Source organism: Zonotrichia albicollis, chromosome 1, assembly GCF_047830755.1.
Source record: "Zonotrichia albicollis isolate bZonAlb1 chromosome 1, bZonAlb1.hap1, whole genome shotgun sequence".
Lineage (NCBI taxonomy): Eukaryota > Metazoa > Chordata > Aves > Passeriformes > Passerellidae > Zonotrichia > Zonotrichia albicollis.
In genome coordinates this window covers 115,523,448-115,544,172 of record NC_133819.1, presented here as the reverse complement: position 1 = coordinate 115,544,172, position 20,725 = coordinate 115,523,448, and the positions used below count along the sequence as shown (strand labels likewise).

The following is a 20,725-nucleotide window of genomic DNA, read 5'->3' as shown; positions in this document are numbered from 1 at the left end:
AACCCATGAGTCTTCTCTCTTTTACTCTCTCTAATCCCACTAGTGGGGAAGTAAGCAAGCAGCTGAGTGGGGCTTAGTTCTGGCTGGGGCTAATCTGTGACACAAGGTGAGAAAATTGTATTAACTATTCCCCATAACTCTTACAGTGGATCAAAATTGCAATTAGATTAATGATGTTTTATATCATTAGTTCCATAAAAGTCAAGGTACTTGTTTAATAACAATACATTGAACAATTAAATGGTCTTCTTTTCCTCTGACATCCTTACAATTGAGAGAAATATACCTTATGCATTTCAGATTATTAGAAGAAATAGAGAAAATATTTCTATAAGATAAACACTTGAGAAAATGTCTGATTTTGTTGATGAATACCAAGGAGGAAAAAGACTTTAAGCAAATTACAGTGGTGGCTTTGGGACACATGTATATAGACTAACCATGAGTAGGCTGAGGGTGGAAACTAGAAAACATTCATGACAGACATCAGAAGCAGGACTCAAGCTCTAGAACATCTCTCTAGTGGAAGCTGTGATGACTACAGAGAAAAATATTTAAAATGAGATTTAGTAATTACATGGAATTACTTACCTAATTGTGTCATTTCCCTCTAGCAAGCAGCTGAACTAGATAAACTGTGATCTATATGTTATGTTGGCTGCTTCTTCTTAAATTATGGCAAGATAAAAACTGAATTCCTTCCAGATGTATGGCATACTCTCTATAAATCCCAGAACGTTTGCTGAATACTTTTCTATCCTATTAAAGTAGCTCACATTACTTCTCATGGTGTTCTTGCGTCTCTCAATCAGTATGTTTCTCTAGCATTGTGAGGTTCTCTCTTCAGCCTTCTCCAGTCTTAACTATGAAAGCAATTTTGTTTTATCTGTGCATCTCAGATACCTGATATTCTCTATTTTTGCTTCAAGTTGCACCAGGGAGGGTTTAGATTGGATTTCAGATTGGATAGGAAAAAATCACTTCACTGAAAATGCTGTCAAGCACAGGAGGCTGTCCAGGGAAGATGTTGAGTCACCAACCCTGAAAGTATTTAGTATTTAGATCTGTATATATGGCACTTGGGGACATGGCTTAATGGCGGACTTTGCAATTCTGGGTTAATGGTTGGACTCAGAGATCTTTTCTAACCTAAATGATTTCACAATTCTTGGATCTTCCCTGTACCACTAATGAATATATAAACCCTGGGACAGTATGGTACAGCTCACTGTCAACCTTTTGTCCTGCTCTGAGTTGACCATTTTATTCCTTCTCTTTCAGTTAACAGAAATAAAAACCAAGTTTTTCTGTTAATATTCATTTCACCTCTTGCTGTGGTCTCTGCTAATTGTATCCTGAGGGAGTACTTCACATCTCATGTTTTGAGCGCTAGTTTGCTCAGTAACCCTCAGTAACTCAGTAATAAGGATCTGATTAAAGGCTCCTGAACCTTGATCTGGAAGCACTGAGGTGTTGTGAGTGTAGCACAGAGTGCTGTGAATCCAGCAGAAAGACTGTGAGTGATGGAGACATATATAGCTGTTAGCTCACCTATAATTTAGACATTATTTACAGCACAGAGTGCTTTATGACATTCAGATGGATTCTAGCAATTTCGAGTTGCATTTTTCAAACAAAGGTTTTATTTCTGTATCAACATGTAAAGGGATGAAAAAAATACCATTGACACTCGTCAATTGGAACAGTTCTAAAACAAGTGAAGGAGGACACCAAAAGAAGTGGAGATGGACAGAAGAATGTCAGAAACAAGGGCAGTATAGGAAATAACACACAGATATCTAGTGTGAAATAAATTAGACAATACATCTTGCTTTAGAGTTATAACATTTGTTTATTATATAGTATACACCCCTTCAAACAGAAATATAACATTCATTTAGGAGAAAAACTTCTAAAAAAACTGAGTGCTAGGTTTCCTACCTGTACTACAAACCCCTTTTGCTTCACATCCAACTTCTACTTCCCTTCCACGTGCCTTCAGTCCCACACAGACACAATCAAAGCCTCTGGGCCAAGAGGAATTTACATCAGCCTTTTATTAGGTCCCCAATCTGGATAACCAAAGGATCATGACCCAGGGCTTATGTACATGCTAGTTATTCTAGACAGAGTCTTCAAGAGTACAGAATGGCCAAATTCTCATTCTCTACCTGAAAAGCAGCACCTTCTTTTTCCAGGTATACCTCTGCCTTCCTTAACAATGAAGAGGGGTACTGTCCAGTATTAAGAATTAAAATCTAACCAAAAAATTGAAACATTCTCCCTAATCACAATATACATTAAATATTTTCCAATTTTGTGTGTTACATCATTTACTGAAAATTGTAAACCATATATAGGTGCTTACTACATACATGCAGTATTAAAAAATGCTGTAAACAGGTATCCAAAATAACTCTAACAATTGATTGAAAGATCCTGGAACATATTGCATATGCTTTGGATTCTCAAAATACAACATATTTACAAAAAATAAATCAAACAAACAAAGGAAAAAACCCAAAACAAAACCACAAATATAAGCTCTAAAATACAGACAGAGGTTAAGTTAGAACACACAACTAAAACTTTCAGCGTATGTAGAACAATTTAAAGAGTAAGTGGTGCTGTCTCAGAAGGAAATATGGCAACAGCAGTCAGGAAGTCCATTGCAAACAATCTCTGTTCTCAGTTCCTAAATATGCCTCATTTCAAGTGTCCTCTGAGTTAAATAGGCCTCCTTATTTGGTGTCTGGATGATCCTACACGGAAAAATCTATTTACTTACATACATATTCTGCAGCTGGCCTTTAAAATCTCAAACAGCAATTTTATAATGTATATGTACATAAAATTAACATGACTTCTGTTTCCTACTCGTTAGTGTATTACAGCATTTGAATAGTATTTCCTACTTTTCATTTAAAATTAAACATATCTGTTGATTTTCTTCTGGGAAAAGCATTTCTACTGAAAGGCAGTTTTCAAACTCCTTCTCAAATGTCCTGGAATACAAAATCTTAAATCTTGGGCAGGTATTTAAAATTTCAGTTCTCAGCTGAAAAAAAGCAGCCAACCAGCCATTTCTCTAAAATTAGATTATTGGTACACCACTACCTCTTAAAAGATAATATTTCACAGAAAAACTATTTCCTAGCCAAGAAATCATTGCCTTGGAAGTATAACTTTTCTTCATATAGTGGTTCCCATAAAAAATTAATTAATGTTTGTATTTCAGCACTGATATACAATTGTCACTTATTTTTATCTAGTTATTCACACTGAGAGTTTTATGGGTTGTGCTGTACAGCAGCTTATTATGTGATTTTTTTTTTCTGAAGATGTTTTCACTAATCTAATGTAATGGAAATTCCAAGACCTTTATTACAAGTCTTTCTCATCTCTACTGTTTCCACTGTTCATTGTAGAAGAGCTAACTACTTCTTCTTTGTCTTCTTCTGTAGGAAAGGCATTTTTGTTTTTCAGATTTTCAGAGGCTTTATGTTCAGTGCTATTTAAGGAAGTGTCACACTTCAGAAATGTTTCAGAGTGACAGGTTTCTGCTGAATCTGCCAACATGGGAGAACATTTTTCTCCAACAATATAAATTAAATTTATTCTTAAAGTTTGACTTTTTTTTGTCTTTCCATTGGGTAGCTCAGTATTTGTGCCTGTGACAAGATCACTGGGTATGTGTTTGGATACACTATTTTGACAATTTCTAGCTTCCATGTGGTTTGCATACATATCCTCTGTAATATGTAACTCCCTTAAAACATTCATGTCTTTCAAAGTTGAGGATGCAAGTATCCCAAAGTTACTAATAAAATCTAAGGTATTATCAGCATAAAACCTATTAAAGATATTACTGACAATTTTATTGATAGAGTTATTCTTCAAAGTCACATAATTACTTTTGTCTGTCAGGTCTTGACCTGACCACTTTAAATGTTTGCTCTTTTTGGCCAACAGATATGGACCCAGCTGGTTCTCAATATCAGATGCCTTTTGGTAGGCATACCCTCTCTGTTCCTCATTAATTGGTGTTACTGTTACCATCAGTATTGGACAATGTTGGCCACATATTGCATGGAGTCTATCAAGGGAATCTTCTTCACGAAGAGCACTTCTCTCAACATTACTAACACTAGTTGGCTGAGACTGTATGGGTGCAGCATTTGAAGGATTTTCCAAAGGATGCACCTTGTTATCAGGCAATCTAAATTCTACAGATGAGAAGGCTGGAAAATTGGTGTCAGCCTGTGTGGAAGTAGAACCTACCACGGTTGATGGATTGGTCTTGTCTTTGTTTGGTGCAGGAAGGATCTTGCCATTGCGACTAGGCTTGCCTTTTGTATTTGACTCATCCTGAAAGGGGTCTGAATCACTATTATGAGGCATATTGAAGTAGCTACAAAAATTTTCAGGGGGTTTTACCATGTCTTCAAGTTCTGAAGAAGGGATCTCATCAAGGGCAGGGTACTGATCCAGGTTGCCAAAGTGAGAGTATGGGACTTCATCACTTTCAATTGATGTTGTATCCAAATTACCATACATTCCAATCCGTTCAGGTGGTGACCTTCTTATCAAATGATTTTCTTTCAGAAGCCATTTGCCTTTATCTATCAATACTCCTTCATCTTCACTAGCCTGAATGCTAGGTTGACAGTGTTGATTTGGAGATTCCCCTAAACAGTCATTAGCATAGCTTGTCTCTTCTCTGTTAAGAGCAGATTGTGGTGTTGGTAAAGGAGTTTCTCTCCTTGATATACTGTCATCTTTGTTTACTTTTACTGGATATTCTTGTGATGGTAGTGAGGAATGTGAAAATCTCTGTGCAGAACAAGACATAGATTCTTGAGAAAAATAAATTATTTTTTCCCCCACTGCAGAGTGGAATCCTTCAGTATCTGCTTGAAATACCTTCGACATATACGGAAATCCTTTGTGAAAGTCGGGCTTAAATGAAGATTCTGTCTTGCCATAGAGTCTTTCAATAGTTCTCTTGACATAGCCAGTATTATAATGTTTTTCAAGTGCTTCCTCCCCACTTTCATTGGTCAAGTCACTGGATGCTCTAAAGTTATTATCACTCTCTTCAGTATCTGGTCTGTAATCTGACCAGTCTGAAGTAGCAGGACTTTTAAAGCATTTTTTTAATTGAGAGCTGTCAGAAAACATTTTATTCTCCAGTTCTTCTACTTGCAATTTCTGTTCTCCTTCAGTCATGTCACATTCTGTAACTTGCTTTGATTCATAACGAAATGATAATGGAGAGACTGTAGATAACCTCTCAGAGGTTTCCTCAGATATTTCTGCATCTTCTTTGTCTCCCTGTACAGAATAGTCCTCATTATTATATTCTAGAGAGGTTTCAGCATCTAGTGTAGATTGGTTTTTAAGGGTTTGGTCAATATCTGATGACTTTGGATCAACATCCTCATCTTCACTTTTATCAGTACTAACAGGTGCAACACCTTTTTCTCCTTCTAACTCAGAAGTATCCTGATCTAAAATACAATTGTTATCATTAGAAGTTACACTATGAACTGTGGAGTTAGGTTCTACTGAAGATTCTGACTCTTCATTAGTGAATGATATATCTTGAGTTTTTTCGTATAGGTTACCAGGCATTTCTTCATTTCTTTCTGGTGTCTCTATAGCTGATGGAAGGCTGCAGGTATTTGAATTAGTATTGGCAAATTGACCATCTAGTGTTTCAGGAGCAGTCATGTCTAAAGCCTCTGTTTCTTTACAAAGATCCTTCTCTATATCAAAACAGCTTTCTGATTCCCCAGTTAATTTTAGAGCTTCTTCAGAATTTACACTGTCCATCACAGTACAAGGTTCAACTAATTCTTCATGTTCATGCAAATGTGTATTATTAGGAATTTCAGATGTGGGCACATTGTCATGTGTGGAGCCCTGCTTTTCAAGTTCCTTCCTGAAGTGTACTAAGTTATTTTCTGTTGATTGTTGGAGATGTGAGAAGACAGCCTTCAGCTCATCAGCTTGTTCTATAGTTGCAGTTTGTTTCAGACATTTTAACTGCGTAAATATTTCAGAACAGCTACAGGCATTTTTTTGCATATCATCTGTGATTGTCCCAATCAAACTCTCTCTCAGATTCAGTAAAAGTAGCCAAGCTAAGAGGGCGTTGGAGGAAGAACCAAAAGCTGCAGGAGAAAGATCCGAAAAGCTGCAAGATTTTCCAATGCATCCACTATGTCCTTTCTGCAGACCAAGCAAGGCTGACTGAAGTTCATGCAGCAACATGTTAGACATGCAATTATTCTGAACTTCAATTCCAATTTTCTCTCTTACAATTGTGCAATCAGCCTGAACAGCAACCTCAGATTTTTTTCTTTGACATAGGTTGGTAACTTGGTTGTCAACTTCTGTCATCTTTTTGTCATTGTGATGTGCTTCATGAAACAAATGCAGCTTACTATCCTGATGAAATTCCGACTTTAGCAAATAGCTGGCTTCTTCTAGTATAGATGTATTAGAATGAATCAAAAAGTCAGTTTGTCTTTCATCTGAATCTTTGGCTGAGTCTTCTGAAATTCTCAATTTACCAATAGGCTTTAAAGGTTTTTTTGTTAGATTATCTTCAAGTAAATGTGTTTTCCCAGTTACATGCACATTATTTGTGATAAACCTAGCTTCTTTTTCTATAGAAGTATCACTATTTTCTTCAGGAAAAGAACAGGCATTGCTATTCTCTACAGTCCCTTCTTTTTTCTTTATAGGGGGTAAGACAGAATTTGAGAAAGAATTTTTCAGCCAAGTTTGGACATAGTTTTCACGTGAATGCTCAGCAACCTTCTCTTGAAAATTCTCCTGGTTTAGGGTCTCTAGTGTAATGACACTCTCTAACATATTTTTCTTATTTACTCCTTTACCTAGATTTTTCTTCATCATCTTTTGCTTTTTCTCTTTCTTTGATAGCAAATGTTCCAAATTATTCTTTTCCTTTTCTTTTTCAAAGGTAAGATATTTTGGCACTTCTGACAATGGCTTTGAAGTCACTGATGAGTCAGGTGTCTGCTTGAAAGAACTGGTCATAAGATGTGGGCCTTGTTTCTCAGTACTAAATGTACCCTGACTGTGTTCAGATTCGTTGTTCGAATCAGCTGTCTTTAGACCATCTTCACTTTTTGCAGATGAAATTATACTGCTTTTTTTGCCTGACTTCAATTTTACTTTGGCTAACTTATTGTTACTACTTCCTTTTTTTTTATTAGATGATGGTGATCCATTTTGCTCCACTGAATCCTGGTGATCAAAATCATCTTCAGGATTTATGGTTTTGTCTGAATTGGCAGATCCATCATTGTTTTTTACAAAATATTCAGATCCTTTTTTATGAGGCATTTCAGAATATTTATCCATAGCCTCTTTTGTGGTATCCTGTGAGATATGTGGTCCCTCACTGCTAGTTATCCCTGAAATTTCTTGATGCTTTTGATTTTCATATGTATCTTGGTCTAGAAAGCTTGATGATTTTCTTTTCTTCTTTTTCTTTTTGGTGAAGGATGATGCAGACTCATTGTTCTCAATGGGTGTTGTCCTCATAGATTCAGTCGTGGCACTGGTTTGATTCTCACTTTCAGTAACAGTAGGAAAGAATCCAGTTGTTTGATTTACTTTCTCAGAAGGACTCTTACTGCATGGAGGTGCCATCATTGTCATCTGGCTATGTCCAGCACAGGCTGAATGCACTGACTCTTGAGAAACACCTACTAAATCAGCAACTTGGCATTTTATTTCTTCTTTCGACTGACACAATTCTGAGTATGTAATGAAAGAACTCACTGATCTTTTTATTTGTTTAATATCACATGACTTATGGATGTGATCTGCTGTACCTGGCCTAGCTGTCTGGTAAGTTTTTGACGATGACATGAAACCACTGATGTTGGCTTTGGAGGTTGACACTAAACTACTGTATGTACCTTGTTCCACAACTGATTTCTCCAATATATTCTGTACCAATTCGTCCTCATTAGGCACGTCTAATGTCTTCCGGTTTGTGGTTTCTATTAGCTCACTACTTTTGTGGCTTACTTTAAAAAGCATTTCTTCCTTTACATTTTCTGAAGACAGCTTTAATAAGCCATTGTCACCCATCTCATTAAACTTTGGACTACTGACACTTGATTTTTTCCTGCTTGAATGAGCTACCATGCAGTACTCAGATGTTTTTTCTCCATTCTGTACTTCCTCACTGTAGGAAAACTGTCCTACTGTCTTCTCTTGAACCTCTTTATCAGATACCAAGGTGACACTTTCAACTACTGCTTTCTTCTGTCTAACACGCCTTGGCCCAGGGGTGGGAGGCCTATAAAAGCGAGGCTTGATATTTTCCTCGGGTACATTGCTTACATCTAAATCTGCAGAATTGCTCTTCTCAGAGACATTAAAATCAGCAGTTTTCAAATCAGATTCTGATTCTTTTTCTGACATTTCTTCATTGGATTGCTGTAATGAGTCTTCCTCTTCTTTATTGCAGCTCTTCAAAAATGGAGCATCTTTTGGATTTCTACAGTCTGATGTATTTACTTTGGATGAGCAGTCTCCCACATGCATTGCAGAAGAATTGCAGATGGAGACATTTTTGTCATCAGAAAGGCCAGCACGACTTACGGTGGTTGTCCACTTAATGGTTTCTTCCTCTTTAATTTTGAATCGAACTTTCATTTCCACTGTGATACTGCCATCTTGGTTAACGTGGACAGACTTCTCAATGTCATCTTGATACTGTGCCACAGATAATTCTTCACCAATAACTGACCTATTTCCTCCTATCCCATTATGGCTGTCAAGAACATAAGAAGAATCTGAGTTGTTATCATTTGAGTTGTTATCATTGCTGGATCCTTTATCAGAAGAAACTGAGAATATCTGAGATCTTGAACTAGAGTCCATTTCAGCTCTCACTACCCATAATTACATTGAAAGAATACAGATTCATTCAGTAGACAGAAAGTAGAGCAGGCAAGTACCACGGATAAGGATCCAGATGATGAGACAGTGAGTGGACAGGCAACAAAGGAAAAGAAGAAAGGAGAAAAATTAGTATTAAAGATGCTAATGAAGTGTCTTATTTTACATACTTTCTTTTTTATTTATTTTGCATTATAAAGTACAGAAAAAAACCCCATGGGTAATCTTGCTATTCATCTATGAAGTTTTCAGAGAAAGAAATATAAGAAAATCTTAATAAAGAATTAAGCATTTAAATACTTGTCTACTTATTTATTCTTTTACAATAAGTTCTTTCTAATGCCAGAACTACAGTCTTATTTGAAGCTCCAAACCTAAAAAAAAGTACTAGATGATCTCATTTTGTACTTAGTTGAGAGCTGAGGTTGCCTTGAGCTTTTGAAAGGATTCATAGGTACTCACTCGTTCAGGTTTTGAACGACCAGCTTTACTTCCTCCTCATGTTTTAGTGATCATTATATCACTTCCTACTAGTTCTTACAATTATCACTAAAATTTGTCATTAAAGATCAATATATATGTTCTTGGCCTAATTTAACAATCTACAGTTTATTCGTAACTACTCTTTGTAACGCCACTAACACGTGACAAAAGGGTTCATATCCAATCCTCTGACCTTCTGTAAAGAAGGAAACACTGAAGTTCTTGAACTCCTTGTAAAATCTGAACTTAAATCACGATATTTTGGAACACATTTATGTATCTGTACTGTAGACAACATGCAAAACTCAGCAAAGCCTAAAAGAATACTTCTAGACTTCAATCATTTTTGAATGTGGCCCAAAATATGTTAGCATACACAGTATATGTTTTAATTACTCTGCAATAACTTGGGTCTTTTAAAAATTTTATCTCATTTCTCCCACATCATTGTCACTGAAGAGTTGAGAGCTAAAAGAACGTGAGATAAGAATAAAGTTTTTCTGTCTTCCAAGGTCTTCTGCACATGCAAGGGAAACTGTGCAGGTATGCCCACACAAAGGTATGAACAACTCCTACGATATTGAAATATATATATATATATATATGATCCACCATTAAATATATAGGTTTGACTTGCAAAAAGCATTTTAACACATATAATATTAATTTATCTACATTTCTTGAATTTAAGTTTGTTTGTTTTCTTAAGTGTTTTCACATCAATACTTTTACAATAATATATTACCATTATAGAAACATGTCTATAACTTCAGGCAAAAGGCTTTGCAAGCTTCTTGAGCAGATGCTTTACCATGAACTGAAAAGGATACAATGGTTTGTACTAATTCTTCTAACATAGACCAGAACTTAGGCTTCACAAAGAAAAAATCTCACCTTCCCTGTCTCAGGAAATGGAATTGGAACAAAGATGCTGAAATTTCATTTTCCATGCTTTCATTTCATCAGTGATACCTCCTACACCCGATATTTTTTAAATTCTCAGGTTAAAGACAAAAAGAGGGTTGTTTCTTCCTCCCTCCTTCTGTGATTGCTGTTGACTAAGAATTAGAAGCAGGAGATAATCATATTCAATAACTCAGGTTTTCTACAATTGCAAGGCTCTGTCTCAAAGGAGAATCTAGGTAGGATTTTTGTTTCTGCACATCTTTCATTCTCAAAATGTTCTTATTCATTCTGTCTTGACTCATTAGTTATGCTCTGCAAACAGGTCTCAAGCTGTGCAAGTCAAAGTACGTGAAGGCTGAAAAAAACTTAAATTAATAGCCTGGTGGGAGATAATAAACTGCAAGGAATGTGAATGGAACTCCCTCAAGCAAATGGAAATCAAATGTCATATATTAACGTGCTCCATGACACTGTCAGAGTTACTGTGGAAAGTCCCAGTACAGTAACAATTACCGTGTTCCCTGGGCTCTCCAGTACAGCATGAAGCTGTAGCAAGAGTAGACAGTACTCTGGATTAAGGAAGTTCCTGCAGACAGCACCTCAGCCCTACAGGATGCTCTAATGTCAGGAACTCCCACAGGACTTAAAGATGCGGTACTGCAGGATTTCGTTTCCCTTAGGCTATTCATCTAGCCTGACTTCTCTCCAAGAGCTCCTCATTTTCCTGCTCATCCACTGGTCACACTCTTCCTGATCTTATCAGTGGAGCAACTCGGTAAGTAACCAAAGAGAAAGTACATATTTGTGTATCTTTTCCCAAACTTATTAAAAAGTATATATAGCAGCCATGAGGATATAGGAATGGACAACACTCTGTTTAGGCAAAAGCAGCTTCAAAGACATGATGAACTTGTGAGTGGATGGATGCTATACTAGTTTTCCTATTTATGCAACAAGAGAAGAAGAGTAAGTCATGACAAGCCAAACCTCCACTTGTTAAGTTCTGAAAACTGAACAGAAGTTTTGCCCAAGAAATTCAATGAGACCCTGAAGTAGCCTGAGGTTTTACTTTTACCACTGTTGTTATTAATTCTGACACCAAAAAATTAATAACAATGGCAATCAAGTGAATTAAAGTGAAATATACTCATAAATTTTCATCCATGTTCTAAGTCTATCAGAAACAAAATATGCATAGTAGCTGAGTACTTAGCAGAAACTTGCATTTTAAAAAGAAAATTAACACTTTGATCTTTCATAAGCTATAGAGGAGTCACAGCAGATATAAAGAGTTTCAACTGGCCTTTCTGAATATCCTTGATCCTAGTAAGATTGTCACTGTTTGTGTCTTATGCTGAGAGAGATAAACAAATTATTAAAATACAAATTAATTCAAAGAACTTACTCTTTTCACTTTCTGGCTTGGCATTTGCTTTTGGGTACACACGATTTCCAATTCCAAGCAATTTAGCAGGTCGCAAATACCCAAGGGATTCATAATTGCTTGGTTTAAAAGGCTCTCTCCCCGCTGCGACTACAGCTCCAGAGCACAATATCAGGGCCTGAAGATTAGGAACCTGGAAAAAGAAGTAACATTAAATTCTCTGCATTAGTAACCACCAAAAAATAATGTAAGAGGTTCATCTCTTTCAAGCTTTAATATCTTCACTGCTTAGTCTCCACATTCATTTGCAGTAGACTATTAAATATGTATCACAGCATGGAATTAATTTTTCAATTCCTATAAGGCAATTCCTATTTCTGTGAAGATGTGTCTAGTTATACGAATATAGCAGATAATTACCTCAAGAAGTAACTTGATCAAAATTTTCTTAAACAGATCAAAATTTTCTTAAAATTTAAGTGTTTAGACATGTAATTTTTTTTCATTGTTGCACAGTGACTGCTCATAGTCATGAAATATGAATATGCATTTAGAGGTAGGCATATGTATGAAGACATGGAGGAAAATTTCAGAATGCAGCACAAGCAGTTGATTAATACTTTCACAAAGGAACAGGAGACCACCATAGAGCATCATACTTTGGAAAAAACCTCTGGAGGTCATGTAGTCTAACCCTCTACACAAAGCAGATCTGACTGGATCAAAATGCTCAGAGCCTTGTCTGACAGTTTTAAATGTAGGTTCCAAAATATATTGCAAATTAAGGCTTACAAACTGTACTTCATTAACTTGTAGGTAATATGGATGGTTTCCCAACCTAATATACAATTTCAACATGTGAAGGGCAAGCAGGAGATTTCTTTTGAACTCTTAGAGTTCTGCACAGATTTCTCTTTCTAGATGCCTGCTAAGTGCAGCCATAAGTGCTTTTCTGTGGTTAAACAACAGACAGAAAAAACACTGAGATGAAATTATACAGACAGCATGTGAGACTAAAATCTGAATTATTAGTGCTGCACCATCTGAGTTTAGAGGTACAGAACCTGGTCTATGGTTTGCAACTATGATAGGCAATCAGGTGTCAGAGTTCCAAGTCATTGATGGCAAAGCACTCTGCATTTGTACAATGATAAAAATACATGTGGACATTAGATACTACTTACCGTGTTCTAAAACATTAAAAATCCCAGATAAATATCATTAAGACTAAAGGAAGATCTTGTGTAAGTGGATAAAAGTACAGAATTGGCAGCATGGCTTAAAGAGACCTGAGTAAGAGGAAAAAAAAAGTGTTTTTTCCTTTTTTGCTTAAAATGAAATGTGTCCTCACTAACTTCTTTTTGTTCACAAGATTCCAGTATATTTCTTCCAAGCCAGTAGCCCTTCAGAAGGGGAAATAAGCATAGAAAGTAAAGAGATTACATTTAGCACATCAGATCATACATCAGGACCATTTTTCAAACATGAATACAACTTTTTTTTTTTTAAATAATCTAGAAGAAATCACAAAATAATGTCAGTACTCATCCTTTTTCTCACCTTTCTGCCATCAGTGGTATAGAGCTTTGCAACTGGATATTGCATTAACTCACTCATATGGTCCAGAAAGGCCTCAAATGTTTGTGTATTTTTCTTTCCCAAAACTACGGTGCGCCTAAGTCTTACATCCCCGTTTTTGAAAACAAGCATCTTTTTGGGAGTTGTTATTCTGCTTTCTCGATGGCCAAACCCATCTTCATTCTGCCTTGCTAATTGCACAGCTCGCCGACGAGCACTGACAGGCCTGCTGATCTGCCAGGGCAGTGGCTTTTTGCTGGCCTGTTCCAGGTTGATGGGCTTCATTTTCCTCTGATGGGAACAAATATAGGACTTTCCATCTTCCAGATCCTCCAAATTGGTGATGCTGTGTCTCCCCCTTGGTGTACTAATATTCCTTACTCCAAAAGGCAACGGGACCCGTTTGGACAAACTATCCAGCAAGGCATCAAACGTCTTGTAAGACCTGCTATTAACAACCATTTTGATCCCATTAAACTGGGGATCTCCACTTTTATAGAAACAAATCCGTTTTGCCACAACAGGTTCGGTAATGTTGAAATGGCGCGCGGATAAACTCTGCTCGCTCTCGGAGGAGTTTGCATGATTCGCTGAGTAACTGCTGGAAGGTGTTTCACTCATTTTGGCAGCAATCTGGAAGAAAGAGGAGATGGGTGTAAAACTTTCTCTGTGACTGGTAAAAATATGATCTACATTTTGAAAGGTGCAGGAAGAGGATTTATGAGAAACCCACAGCAGCGTGTTGTGCCAAAAATCATTGGATTTAAATGGATTCAAGCTGTTATCACTAAATTCCACAAAGACTCCAATACTGTCAGATTAAGTTAGCATAGCTCTACTTGCAAGTATTCCCAAAACTCTCCTACGTAATTTCAATTCTCTTATCATTTTGGTGCAAGAGACCTTTTCTTAGAAGGAGGTGGTTTGCCAGTCCATCCTTTCTTGAGCATGAAGCTGATGATATTTCACATTTAAGATATTTAAGAAAAATCCTTTCTAGGAGGGAGCAATTTCTGCTATAGTACATGCCTTTTTAGTCCAAAATAGCTAAACTGAAAGACAATGCAATTCAGTCTAATCTTATATACTAGTTTCATACCAAGGCAAAACCATGGAAGTCAAAGAAGTCTCCTGATTTATGGAACTGTAATCTATACAATAATAAGGCCCAAAACATATGTTAGAGTGAAATTTTATCATAAACTGACATATTATTTGCTTTTCTATTACAAGTTTTATGTCTCACAATACATATCTACTGCAACAGTCATATACTGAGACAAAAATCTACTGATAAAATAAGGCATTTTTAGTGAAAGAAAAGCCTTTAAGTCCCTCAAAAGTATAAAAAACATTCAGGTATTCTTCAGGAGAAGTAGACTTGAAATTAAAACATTTAAATACTGGTCTTATAAATAACAAATTATTTCTGACAACCATATTGATAGTCTTCATGCTGGTAAATAGAGCACCAATCTTTCCATTTTAATCCAATCTAAATATAGATGCTGTAATGACAACCCTTTCAGTGACTAAAATAACTATTTTAATGATTGGCTTGCTTTCACTGAAACACAGGGTAAAATTTTTCAACAAATTTGACTCAAGGAAACAGTTTTAGTAGACTTTTACTGAAAAGCTACATTGCAGCCTTGGGGAACACTTGTCATCAAAATAAAATAAATTAAATACTTTGATGATATTACCTTAATATAACTGCCATATTGAGTAATGAAGCAATCTCCAGCTACCATGTATTTTTTAATGAAGCTATAGAAAAAAGTATTTTGATTCTTTTAATCCTTCCTATATCCATTCTGAAATTGATAAAAAGATGTTATGTTTCAGGACAATGAAGGTTCAAATAAAGTCAGATTTTTAAAGATTTTATCTTACTGTGTTCTTACATCTTTTCCAATAATGCTTCAGGTGAAGTGCAATAATGCACTGCTTTAACTCATGTGTTTTGCCTCCACTAGGAGTTAATTATTTTGAACACTGATCAGAACACAGGAAGAAATGTCTCCTTATAAGATAATTTATGCTGCAAAATATAATTCTCTAAGTGCTAAAACTGAAAAATAGCCCAACAGGACTGCACTAGAATGGTGTACTCTAAGACTGATTTGCATAATCACAATTCCATTTAAAATAAATAAATAATTTTTAAAAGCCTAAAACATGAAAAATAAAAAAAAACATTTAATTAAGGAATGTCCAAGAAGAAGTTTTCAAGGTTGGCTGCAGCAACTTATACAACCCAGCTACTGAAATGACTTACTCTCTGTAGGAGGGAGGAGCTCCACTTCAGCTGAAACCACTGAGAGCCAAAGCTGTTCTTCGTTTTTGGCAGATCTACTCATTAGCTGAGTAAATTTTCACTATACTTCTATACTGAGAGGTTGATTGGTGAGTTTAGACTAGGGACACAATTTGAACCAGACATTTTATGTTTTAAATTTTATACTGCATGCTTCATTCTGCTTAGCTGGATGTTCCTAGTGGAAATCCATAAGGACATATTTGTTGCTAGCTGCAACACAAATTTCCTACTCTCTTAGCAGAGCAAATGTTCTACTGGAGTAAAAGCAGCAATGACAGAAGCTCTTGAGTGAACTGAATGTCATGTTTCTCCATTTCAGCTGGCCAAGGGTGGAGTTTGAGAGGCCAGTCCAGGACCTCTGGGGGAAAAACTCTGTTGTCAACAATGGCCAAAGAGAGGAAAGAACAGACACAGCTCCTCAGATACTCTCTACTGTACTTCTAACACTTCGTGAAAATAGAGTGGAAATTAATCTACCTGTGTGATTCGATTATTCACTCTTACAAGAGATAAAATGGGTGGATTTTCTCATTAGACCACTGACATTAATCACTTTAGAAGCAGAGTCTCAGAAGCTGTTCTAGAAATTTGTGCTTGCGCAAAACAGTCAGTTACATAAGCATCAACATTTGAAAGAGAAATGCAACAGATTTTACATAAAGCTAATTATTATACTTAGTCTGGGCACTGTGGAAGTACTAAAATCCAAGACAAAGAGGGAATATACATATCAATAAAGAAAAAAGACAATTTCAGTGTAAACATGAAATAATTTAAATGTGCAAAACTAACTAAGAAAAATAAGTTTTCCTTAGGAAAATGGATGATAGCTCTTTATTTGGCATACCACATTTCTAGCATTAATTTTAACAGAAAAAATTTCTTCTGCTTTTAGATACCTTTTACAAATAGAAAACATTTCAACAATGAATGATCAACTTATCGTGGAAGTTATTTTTTCATACTACAGGCTACCCCAAAATACCTTAATTTCATCATAAATATACTATCAATTTCATATTTAAATAATACTATTCTAAAATTGAGAAATAGCTGATATTACATGGAATAGGACATCTAGTAAAATACTTTGGCAACTAAAATATTGAGAAATTCAGCAATAAAATCAAACAGAAATCAGAATTTAATCCTTTCCCAGTGTTCTATAAACAAACCACCACAACACTTATGCACAAAGGTAAATTCTATAGAGACACTAAGTGGAACACTTTGTTCTAAATACATAAGAATACCTTCGATGTCACAGAGCTGGTAAGCATTGCATATAATTTTATCATACTCACCCACGGTCCTGTGTAAATAAAAAAGAGTAAAGCTTGTTTTCAGAGATTTATAAATTACACCACATCTATGTTGCATGAAACAACATCCTTAGGCTTATTCCAAGTATGCTCAGCCAGGAAAAACATCATAATCCACTTGCTTAATCTCAGCTAATGTGAATCACCAGACCAGGTTCACCACAGGCAGCTACTGCTCAGAGCAGAATGTCTAACATCTCATCCAGCAAGTCCTCTCATATGATGTTAAAACAAAATTTACCTATTTAATATTTTGTTTGTATAATTTTCTATTTACTTAAATTGCTCAAGATAGTCACATAAACTCATAAAATAAAAATGTGGGTGGGGAACATTAGTTATCTAATCTATCTTCTTGTCAGAGTAGGTTTATCATCCAAACTAAATTCTTTAGTGATAAAATTTTTTAATATGTTAAAAATGGAGTTTCTATCACTCATCATCTGAGACTATTCATTAACTATCTCTAATTATTATCTACCCGTAATTCTTGCCTTTGTTCATTCACTTCCTCAAGTTGATTCTCTTTGTGCTAAAGGTTCTCCCATATTTTTCTCTATTCAGATAACACAGTGAAAATAGTTCCACAGTTTCTCTAACACTAGTCACTGAAATATGACAGTCTAAAGGAGTTTTGTAGTCCATGAGGCATTTTCATTTCTACATGCTGGAAAAAAGGCCATGACTATTAATATGTGTGAAGATAGTTCAGGAAGAGATAGGAGGATTATGTTTAACTGTATTCTAGTTATGCTATGGAATGTGGATTTTTTTTTCTTTTTCCAGTGGTAATACTATGTTCCCAGGTGGTGACTGTTCCATCTAATTGTCGCCAGATGTATAATCAGATTTGGAGCTTCTTTGCTTAATCAGGATTACACCAAGCTCTCAAAACTAGCTGTGTAGAACAGTAACAAAAACACTGCTCAGTAAACACTACCATTACATGCTGGTTTTAACCAGTCTCCTTAGTAGAGAATTCAACACTTTTGGTGGTTGTAAAATACCACTTCAGTTCGACTTTCATGAGATACATAGGTACAAAGATTAAATTATAATGTTGCGCAGATATTTTGCTATAAATATTGCTTTTTAAAATAATATATTAGTATAATCATTTTGGTCCTTAATCTATTTTAGCTAATGTACTTTTATTCTAGTCTGTATTCCATTGTTTACACTTGTTCAGAAGATGGACAAGTGCAAATTCTATTCTGATGTCTTAAAACTAAACTGTTTATAACAGGAATTTCTATTGGGTTGGATATCCCTACAGTGTTGGATTTAAAACATCATTGCTACCCTCATTAACTTTCCAGGGCATGCAAAGTCACTTTAAATAAACAGCTAATCCATCAGTGACTTTCATGTATCACTAGGACTGGGGACTCAAGAGATCATACTGCTGGGACCTGCTGAAGATGACAATCAAGTGTCACCATTCTACAGTGTGAATGCCTCTTATTTCTCTAAGACTTCAAAAGGCTTGCAAAGCTTCTATCCAGACATATATAGCTTAAAGGCCCACTGCATTCACTCTTGTACTACAAACACTTCACATATTCTGAAAAGATATAAGAAATCATCAACTTTACAGTAAAAATAGCATCAATAGAACAATGCTTTACTTAGGCTTAAAGCTAACAAGCTACAAAAAAAAAATTATCACTGTCCTAAAGCAATCAATATTGACACAGAAACACCTTTCATCCACTCATTTGGGTGGCTTGGCTGACATCCATGGAATTATTAAAATTTTTCAATAAGAATTTAGCTTTAATATCTGGAGAACAGTTGTTCTTTATATATAAATCTTTCAGAAAGAAAAATTGGGGAATACAAAATCGGCCAAGAAAATTGAAGCACACAAAATCAGGCCACATGAGAAAACATACAATTAAAATTGTAATGCCAAGCACACTTACAATTTTTCTGAGTTGGTGTCATTCTCACTTTTAAGCTACAAACCTGTTTATCCCCAAAACATCTTTAGTGCTAGGTTCTAATGCTAAATATCGCACTTAACCTGTACTGCATATCCCTCTTGGTCCTATTTTTTTAAGGTTTATTGACTGGGCAGTAACTGAAATTATGACCATATCACTATGAGACTTGTCACTGAGTTTCAGTGAGAGGCCTTGTCTCTCAATGAAAAGGAGCAAAAAGAACAAAGCTCATGTTTGGCTCTTTGTGAATGTCGTGCCAGGTAAGTACAAAGGATCTATTCTCATGACTTCAGGCATCAGTGGAAATTTTCTCTTTTTTTTGCCATATGTTGCCCTCTAGGAAGGCAGTGGAAGAGACACTGCTGGTTTAAGGTCCAGTGCCTGCAGTTGGCCTACAACACCATTCTATGAGGCCAAAAGGCCCAGGTCCTGCACCCTAAGCAAACACATGACCTGCTGAGTTCAGCCCAACCTGGGCTGAACCAAAGCTCCAGTGGAAGTTTTCAAAGTCCGAGGTTTCTAACTGACACCAAAATTATTTGTATGAGACCAGAAAAATACATCATCAAATTAATTGTAACAGATATTTTTATCACTACTCTTCCTGAGTTTTGACCAATTACTCCTCCGTTTCTACAGACTTTGCTTCAGTAACTGAACTGATTAAATGTTATGAGTACCGAAAAACAACCTACACTTTCCACCTCCTTCTACAAGTCCTCAGTGTTCCCCAAGACCATTATCATACCTGGGAAACTGATGCTTGAGAAAGAAAAAGTGTGTTAGCAATTACATGTGCAGCATGCTTGCTGATAAATTCTTTTTTCATTAGCAGATAATCAGCACCCCAGGTTGAGAAATATCAGCAGCCTTTTCTGCAGAATTACCCTGAGTGGGAGCAGGGTCAGGGCCCTGTGTGCAATGAGGACTTCCCTGCCTGGCAATCCTATGGCCCTTGAAGGAGATCCTTTGTTTAAGTCAGGGCCATATGGAGCAGCAGTGAACACTTGAGTATTTTTATCATTCAAGAGTGAGTCACTTCGTTAGAAAGGGCAATCGCTACACCAGTTAAACTATTACTGTTGGTTTCATGCCCCAAGAAAATGCTGATAACGTGCCTTATATTTCCAAGTCCCTGCAACCTCTTATATTTCTGGTTTTGTTTTGGTTTTTTACTGGACTGCTCAGTAAGGTATGGAACTAGGAAACTGCTATCAAGCTGAAAAGGAAATTATCACATTAGGAGCAGGGGCCTGGGTTAAGTTCCCCTCTGTGTTCCCAGTCTCTTTACATCCTTTCCAGCAAAGCTTTCCAAAAAATGTGGCACTATTAATATGTTACTACTGATAAGATTTTGAACCATCACATTACAACAGCATTTTACTGTTTGATATCCATGAACTTCTTATCAAGTTAATCCTCACAGACTTTTATTCATTAAATTCTCCAACAGGGATTTGATAACCAACAGCTGAGGATGCAGAATGAGGAAAAAAGTATGCCTTGGGAGGAAAACAAAATAAAATAAAACCAGAGCTCTGCTTTTAAGAGAACTCTGCCTGAATGGTTAGCTGAACTGAAAAACTCCTGTTTGAGTTGTTCTGTTTTTTGACCACCAGTACATTTAACTCAAACCTGAATAGCCATTTGTGTTCACTAGACAGATTCCTCTGGGAAATGTCTGGTCTTCCAGAAGTACAAATTAGCCCATCAGCTCTAAGTGAGCTAGAATTTAATTCTGTAATGTATAGCCTACCTCAGATTTAAATGCATAACAATTCTCAGATTAATTTTCCTTATTTTCTTGCCTCAGATGTACTGAACCATCTACACT

At 36.1% G+C, this 20,725-nt stretch overlaps 2 protein-coding genes across 2 annotated transcripts in view; both read right to left on the bottom strand.

Moving 5' to 3' along the window:
* Positions 1 to 17,143, bottom strand: part of LOC113458545 (lipoxygenase homology domain-containing protein 1) — a 168,715-nt gene extending 151,572 nt beyond the window's left edge. The window contains exons 1-3 of the mRNA XM_026791313.2: positions 16,928 to 17,143; positions 13,283 to 13,933; positions 11,744 to 11,915 (exon numbers count right to left, since the gene is read on the bottom strand). Of these exons, the coding sequence (XP_026647114.2) occupies positions 11,744 to 11,915; positions 13,283 to 13,921 (811 nt within the window). The 5' untranslated portion in view covers positions 13,922 to 13,933; positions 16,928 to 17,143. The remainder of the gene's footprint in view (positions 1 to 11,743; positions 11,916 to 13,282; positions 13,934 to 16,927) is intronic.
* Positions 1,848 to 8,936, bottom strand: LOC141730805 (oxygen-regulated protein 1-like). The gene has a single exon (XM_074551109.1). It carries the CDS (start codon positions 8,929 to 8,931, stop codon positions 3,385 to 3,387), a length of 5,547 nt encoding a protein of 1,848 aa, XP_074407210.1. The 5' UTR covers positions 8,932 to 8,936; the 3' UTR covers positions 1,848 to 3,384.
* Positions 17,144 to 20,725: the final 3,582 nt, after the last annotated feature.